Genomic DNA, 8,079 nt, shown 5'->3' with positions numbered 1-8,079 from the left:
ATAAAGGTCAGAACGTGACATGCAACCTATCATCATACCCTCAGGTACGCAGTGGGGTTTATAGCACAACCATTACTAAATGGCATCCTCTTTCTTGTCAATATACTCAGTGCTTTGATGCTCTCCCATCGCTGAAAGTAACTCACATTAATCACAGCAATAATTTGTTATTTAATTAACATTTAATTAAACAATTAAATGAATGTAACGGCAATGTGTCAAGCAGCTGTCCTAATCTGTCACTAATGAGCACAGTAATTCCCTCACAATTGAAATTCACCTAAACTCTTAATAATTGCTTATTTATAATCTGAAAAATTATCTGAAAAACAACCAAAACAAACTGCAAATGCATCCAACAAGTTTGTAGAATCACAAGCTTTATGCAGTCATTGTGTGCTTGGAATATCACACCAAATACTACACTTCTGACTATTTTATTTATAACAATCTTTAGTTGTGTCAATAATGTTGACAACTACCTTTTTGAGAAAACAATGATGATTTGTTCAACAAAATCTCTTTCTCTGAATAATTGTATTAGTATAATATAGTTTCCCCCAAAAAATGATTTTATACAGTCATTATTGCTCATCTTTATCAAGGGTGTCAATAACTTGACCCCACTGTACATCAATACTTCAAGGTGACATGAAAAAACATTTGAGTCTCATAACGGCACATTACTGTTGTATCTGTGGGGGGAAAAGTCTAATGTCTTCTTACCGGTAGATTCAGGAAAAGTCCAAGCATGTATGGCAGGGCTATCCAGTTAAAAAGCTTCCGCCTATAGCTTAGACATTAATGGCATTGCATGTTAAAATAACACGTTTCATATTTAATAAGCCCTTATATGTTGTTAATAGATTATTTTCCATCTCAATTACCAGACCAAGTTGAACAGCAAGACAAAGGAGCTGATCGTAGACTACAAGAAATGGTGTCCACGGTGTCCACGTCACTAAGGACCTATCATGGTCCAAACACACCAAGACAGTCGTGAAGAGGGCATGGCAATGCCTATTCCCCCCCAGGAGACTGAAAAGATATGGCATGGGTCCTTAGATCCTCAAAAAGTTATACAGTTGCACCATTGAGAGCATTTTGACTGGCTGCATCATCGCTTGGTATGGCAACTGCTTGGCATCCGACCGCAAGGCGCTACAGAGAGTAGTGCATACGGCCCAGGAAATCACTGGGGCCGAGCTCCCTGCCACCCAGGACCTCAAAACCAGGGGGTGTCAGAGGAAGGCCGTAAAAAATCGTCAAAGTCTCCATCCATCCAAGTCATAGACTGTTCTCTCTGCAACCACACGGCAAACACTACCGGAGAGCCAAGTCTGGGACCAAAAGGCTTCTCAACAGCTTCTTCCTCCAAGCCATAAGACTGCTGAACAGTTAATCAAATGGCTATCCAGACTATTTGCATTGACCCCCTTTTTTTTATCATACATTTTTTCCACTGACGTTCTTGCACTGGCTCTATACACACTCACTAGATTCTACCCAGACACTCACACATACTACACTGCCACTCCAACACACACACACACATGCATATAGACGCCACACACAGACATTGCTGCTCCTCTGTTTATTATTTATCCAGATTTTTTACCCATACCTACATTTACAGTACCAGTCAAACGTTTGGACACACCTACTCATTCAAAGGGTTTTCTTTGTTTTTACTATTTTCTACATCATTGTAGAATAATAGTGAAGACATCAACATTATGAAATAACACATATGGAATCATGTAGTAACCAAAAAAGTGTTAAAAAAATCAAAATATTTTTTTTACTTTAGATTCTTCAAAGTAGCCACCCTTTGCCTTGATGACAGATTTGCACACTCTTGGCATTCTCTCAACCAGCTTCACTTGGAATGCTTTTCCAACAGTCTTGAAGGAGTTCCCACATATGCTAAGCACTTGTTGGCTGCTTTTCCTTTACTCTGCGGTCCAACTCATCCCAAACCATCACAATTGGGTTGAGGTCGGGTGATTGTGGAGGCCAAAAATGGAAGTAAACTGATTCTGGCATGGAACAGTTTCTGGGTTCTTGTCACGTGATTAGTCAGCTGACAGCTCCAGCTGAGCTTCACATCCAATCATTTTGACAACAAATATACAGTTGAAGTCAGAAGTTTACATACACCTTAGCCAAATACCTTAGCCAAATAGTGTCTGTGAAAGAGCTTATTTCATCACATTACCAGTGGGTCAGAAGTTTACATACACTCAATTAGTATTTGGTAGCAATACCTTTAAATTGTTTAACTTGGGTCAAATGTTTCGGGTAGCCTTCCACAAGCTTCCCACAATAAGTTGGGTGAATTTTGGCCCATTCCTCCCGACAGAGCTGGTGTAACTGAGTCAGGTTTGTAGGCCTCCTTGCTCGCACATGCTTTTTCAGGTCTGTCCACAAATTTTCTATGGGATTGAGGTCAGGGCTTTGTGATGGCCACTTTGTTGTCCTTAAGCCATTTTGCCTCAACTTTGAAAGTATGCTTGGGGTCATTGTGCATTTGGAAGACCCATTTGCGACCAAGCTTTAACTTCCTGGCTGATGTCTTGAGATGTTGCTTCAATATATCCACATCATTTTCCTCCCTCATGATTACATCTATTTTGTGAAGTGCATCAGTCCCTCCTGCAGCAAAGCACCCCCACAACATGATGCTGCCACCCCCATGCTTCACAGTTGGGAAGGTGTTCTTTGACTTGCAAGCCTCCCCCTTTCTCCTCCAAACATAACGATGGTCATTATGGCCAAACAGTTCTATTTTTGTTTCATCAGACCAGAGGACAATTCTCCAAAAAGTATGATCTTTGTCCCCATGTGCAGTTACAAACCGTAGTCTGGCTTTTTAATGGTGGTTTTGGAGCAGTGGCTTCTTCCTTGCTGAGCGGCCTTTCAGGTTAGGTCAATATAGTACTCGTTTTACTGTGGATTTGCACCTGTTTCCTCCATCTCTTTAACGATTCACATTTGAGGCCATGTGGTAAACACCATATATCAAATAAAATCTATGTTTATTTGTGACATCCACAGGATACAGAAGGTGTAAACTGTACAGTGAAATGTTTACTTGCATAGTAGCAATATCAAAAAAATAAATGTCCAGATAAAAATATTATAAACATTTTCTTCATTATTAGATGATAGTGCCTGCTAAATTCAGGGCATCAATGTTGTTGAGAAAAATAGCAAAAAGTTTGTAGTTCTCGATGGCTAATGTTATATCTTTCAAAAACGGTGCGGTAGAAAGGACTGTCAACACATACTGAATAGCTCACATTATAGACAAAAGCATGCTACATGGCAGACCAATCCAAACCCATCTCCCGGCATGTCCAGCCCATCCATTATCACAGCCAATCAAGGCTAGCGGGAAGGTTCCTGCCTTTGCTTTGTCTTTATGGACGGGATACAAGTTTGTTATTAAGGCACTTGAAAGTTCACATGTTACAGAAGGCATTTCTGCCCAAAAGAAATTGATAAAAAAATGTATGTTTACGTTCAAATGCCACTCCTGTGAAGTATTTGACATACGACATACGCCTAGTTTCCTGAAACGACTCACAATTTAACTGCAGTGTCTGTGAAAGAGCTAAATTGAGCACACAGCCTACAGATGGCAGTAGAAACTCACTATGTGACATTGTTGCCCAGTCTGTTGCACTGAGATAGCAGAGATTACTACAATTGAATAGAAAGTCTAAATATGTATAAGTGGCTGTGCCCTAACAGTCTTAACAGTCTTAACTAGCTGACTTTTCTTGCCTCTCATTCTGCATGACTTCTAATCTGAAAATGAATGAAACAATCAAATATAATTCAGGGTCAAGGCCACTCACCCATTCCATAAGGGAGAAGCACAGGGAAAGAATATTACAGTATTCCAAAGTATTGGGACACAGTCTGGAAATGTATACTGTACAGTTTGAAACGGTGTGTAATAGTGCAATGTGACACATTTTATTCATTTTAGCAGCACGAGTAGCGTTTACAACAATATCATGGTGGAGCTGAATATTGTCCTTGTGAATGGTGGGTTTCATTATAGAAGCCCTTCTGTGTAATAGAAAAGGCATACACTTTGAAGACACTTAAAGGCACTTTGACAACTTTTGAATAGTTTTTCAGTAAGTTAATTCAAATTGTTTGTTTCTTTCAAGGTAAAAGTGGGGAGATTGAAAAGATTGATTCTGTCAACATGTATTCTGAAAGTAAGTGCCTCTGGTCTCTGCATATAAACAGGAATTCAACATAATAAAAAAATACAATGTAACTTCCTGGTACTATTTTGGTGCATCCTAAAGAAATAAGCTTTAGGTAATTAACATTTTACATTGCAATTCGTAGGTACCTGGTAAATAGTGTACTGTAAAACCATGCATAAAAAATGCTTCCTGCATTTAGGTGAGGACTCGTTGGTGTTTCCTGAGGAAGATCAAACTCCAAACAATTGTTCTGGTGGCCTCAGATGATCCAGCGACAAAGTAAGTTGAATTGACTTAATTGATAAGAAATTGATCCCAACCCTGCACAGTAACTCCAACTCTGGATTGGGAAAGACTAAAATGACTTTTCTGACCAGCATCACATTAACAACCCAATTAGACAAAATCTAAAACTGTCTGATGCTGTCTCTCAGAATGACTGATGCGATCAGGGAGACGTTTGTCAGTCTGGGGAGCACTGGGGCGATGTCACTGGAGACCAGGGATGGCTGGGTCTTTGTCGGAGCAGGTGATATGAATGGACAGAGCCCCTTTGAGAAGGTACAGTAAGAATGTACTTTTCGTTTCTAGGTTATAAAGTTGAAAAAAAGCAAATTGTATGCACCTTGTGTCAGTTAATCATACATTTTCTTATTCGTTGGTGTACATCCTCCATATAGGTTGTGAAAAACAATGTTGAGACAAATGTGTATGATGGCTGGCCAGGTGTGGTGGAGGTGGGAGGCTGCATCCCGAGGAGGAGCAGAGAGTAAGGAATATGATGGTTGCACGGAAGAGTTCCTTTACAGAGCTGTTCTCATTATTCGATATGTAAAATATTACTTGTTGATGTCTAGTTGTAGCATATCAAATCTATCAGTTTATTTATCCTTTCAGAATTGATGTATGATTTTAGAATGCTTGTGTAGAATAAATCTATTGATTGATCTATAATCTTTGATAGATAATGTACAAAGGGACTTCTCTTTCTCCACTTGTCTTACCCTAGAGGCTGTTAAGCAAATGGTAGATGCAAAGTTGGGAGTTAAAATCTCAGAGCTACATGTAAACTTAGGAACACAAGTAAGATGGAGCGAGAGAATGAGAACAAGAACAAAGACATTGTGTGTACAGTAGGAGTGAACCAAACCAAAGGTGGCCTTTGAACTCTGTGGGCTGCCTTAGCTGTGCCTCCAGAGCTAGCCCTCTGTGATGTCATAAGCTTGCCCGATCTGTGGCATCTGCTTCTAGTGGCCAAATTCCCAAACAGGGAAAGGGAAGACACTCAGAACCCAGGGCTGTATTTCATTCAGTGAACAAGGGACAACGGAGTAAACAATGGCATAAGCGATGGAGCAACTTTCTGGAATGAAATGCAGCCCTAGCAGAGCCTGAGAAGGTGAGAAGACAAAAAGACCATAACAAACAGCTAGAAACTCACACACACACACACACACCTAGGCATAGTCCATCCAGCCCAGTGCTGTCCAGCTCCTGGAAGTAGCCAGGGTGGTGACTGGTGACAGTGGCAGCCATGACACAGTGTGCTCTCTTCCTGGCTTCCTGCTCTGTCAGGCCCAATTACCATAATCCCCCCTTCTGTCCTTAAGTCCGCTAAGAGTGGGGAGTCAGCCAGCAACAGGTGGCTGAGAAGGGTCAGCTCTTCTACACTGGCCATGCTCAGAAGTCCTTCCCCTCACTCAGACACATACAGTACACACACTCCTATCTATCTATCTCTCTCTCTCACACACACACTACCCAGCCTTCTTTCTCTCCCTCTCTTTATACAATCTGACTCATATGACCTTGCAATAGTTGAGGTTTGATTTGTGGCGTTATGGATCCCTCCTCAACCAGCCAGAACAGCCAGTCTAGTCTTAAGGAACAACTTGTAAACTAGTATTGTCTGGAGTACAGTACAGCACCCCTGTCTGTTGTTGTCACGGTGCCAGAGGGAGAGCTAGGAGGCTCCTCTTCGCCCCCGTCCGTTTTCCCCCTCCCTGGAGCATGCAGGAAGGGTGGACAGAGCAGAGCTGAGCTGAGGGAGAGCCTGGAGCCTGGCCCTGCCTAGAGGAGTGGAGGGACTTAGAGGAGCTACACCTGACCAGGCATACGGAGTAGAGCGAACTGCACATCCAGCAGTATGGGGGCATCTTATTCAAAGAAGGTAAGTCGGCTTCCTATTCTAAGACGGGTTGGAGTTGCTGTTCAACACTGTTAATTTGTCATACTATACTGCCCCAATACATCTTGTTAACCATATATATGTTTGTTTGCTTATTTATTTAATTACCTGTTGGTGGTGTAGTTTAGGTATAAGGGGGAGTCACATGAATGGGCCTTTGTGCTAGACTGCAACATATAACTAAGCTGTTATCTAATTTGCTGAATACTTAGGATTTATTTGAAGACTCATAAATAATCAAGAACACCTTTTGGCTTAAAATAGACAGAGACACCTGTGTCTGTTTACAATAATACTATATTCAGTGTATGGTAACTGTGGACATTACAGACTAACAACATAACTTAATCACTTGGCTAAACTTCACACAGAACATAACAACTTGTATTACTCTGTCTTGACACTTGTCATATTAGCGGTTTGAATGGCAGGATTACCAACCTTGACCTTCCCATTGTTTCCCATCACGCAGCCATGCATGAATGTAACTGCATAATGCTGGGTATGAAGGCATTTATAGAGAATGTAAATTCTGCAAATACTCCAGAGGTTTCTCATGATCCAGAGAACCTCATTGTTGGCTGTTGAGCAGGCAGATCATGTCCAATAGAGTATGCACACTGTTGCATTCACAAATATTTGAGCTATGGGTTGGGACACGCCTGTTTAAGGGTGTGGATCGGGGTGTGTTGACACCATGGAGCCACCGAATGTGAGCTGACAGCTGGGGTTCCCAGAGGGTTACTAGGGCATTATGGGTTGCATGCATGTTTCTTCTCATCAGGGGTCTTGTGTCATATCTGGGGGGAATATATGACAGTCAGATTAATGGGAGTATATCTATCTCTGATTCATACAATATATATTTCTGTTCTATGGTGAAGCCAGCCTGGAGTCAACAAGTGTTCATTTGAATGAGCTGTGAAGTTAGGAATTTTGTTAAAAGAGAACACATTACAATATCACCTACCTGCAGGTGCTTTTCCCTCATTGATATAGATTCACTGCAGTTTGCTGCAGATTTTTTTGCATTGCTTTGTTTACAATGCCATTGTCGCCAAGTAAGGGAGAACGGTGCACACACAACACATAAAAATCTTATACTGTTCTGAAATACAACCATCATGACACTCACGGATCTCAACACATTGTGACTGTATCTTCAGGTATCTCTTGTCATTTTCACCAATGAAATGACTCAACCTTGCCCAACACCACCACCACCATTTCAACTCCAAAGTCCAAACCAGAATTACCCCCATGGGTAAATATGAGGAGGAGGCATATGCTTGATCTCTTTTTGCCCCACACATCCATTAGTTGAGGGGAGGATGGAGAGATAGAGGGAAAGAGCACTGAGTGATCAAGGGAGAGAGGGAAAGAGCACTAGGCTCTCAGAACAGTGAAAATGTCACTGCACGACCAGGCTGTAATTTCATCCCCTCTGCCAGTTTCCGGGCCCCGCTTGGCACCATGTGAATACCCGGTCGGCCTGGACCTCACAAAACAGCGCCGGTACCAGCCATCAGCCCTACCAGCACAACACAACACTCCCTTTCACTGCGACTAGCACAGAGACCGGAGGGGAATGGAGGAGGAAACTATTTGGCTGGTGCTTCCCGTCTTCTTGTGTTGCTGGGATGGGTGGGTGTTTGGGTGGTA

General features: G+C 41.9%; 1 protein-coding gene across 1 annotated transcript in view; it reads left to right on the top strand.

Annotated features, from left to right (window-relative positions):
• The first annotated feature begins 5,937 nt into the window (after positions 1-5,937).
• Positions 5,938-8,079, top strand: part of LOC129851011 (protein FAM107B-like) — a 46,468-nt gene continuing 44,326 nt past the window's right edge. The window contains exon 1 of the mRNA XM_055917156.1: positions 5,938-6,399. Within this exon, the coding sequence (XP_055773131.1) occupies positions 6,376-6,399 (24 nt within the window). The 5' untranslated portion in view covers positions 5,938-6,375. The remainder of the gene's footprint in view (positions 6,400-8,079) is intronic.

Source organism: Salvelinus fontinalis, chromosome 3 (genome assembly GCF_029448725.1).
Source record: "Salvelinus fontinalis isolate EN_2023a chromosome 3, ASM2944872v1, whole genome shotgun sequence".
Lineage (NCBI taxonomy): Eukaryota > Metazoa > Chordata > Actinopteri > Salmoniformes > Salmonidae > Salvelinus > Salvelinus fontinalis.
Note: the sequence above shows the minus strand (reverse complement) of the source record. Positions and strands in the feature narration are given on the sequence as shown.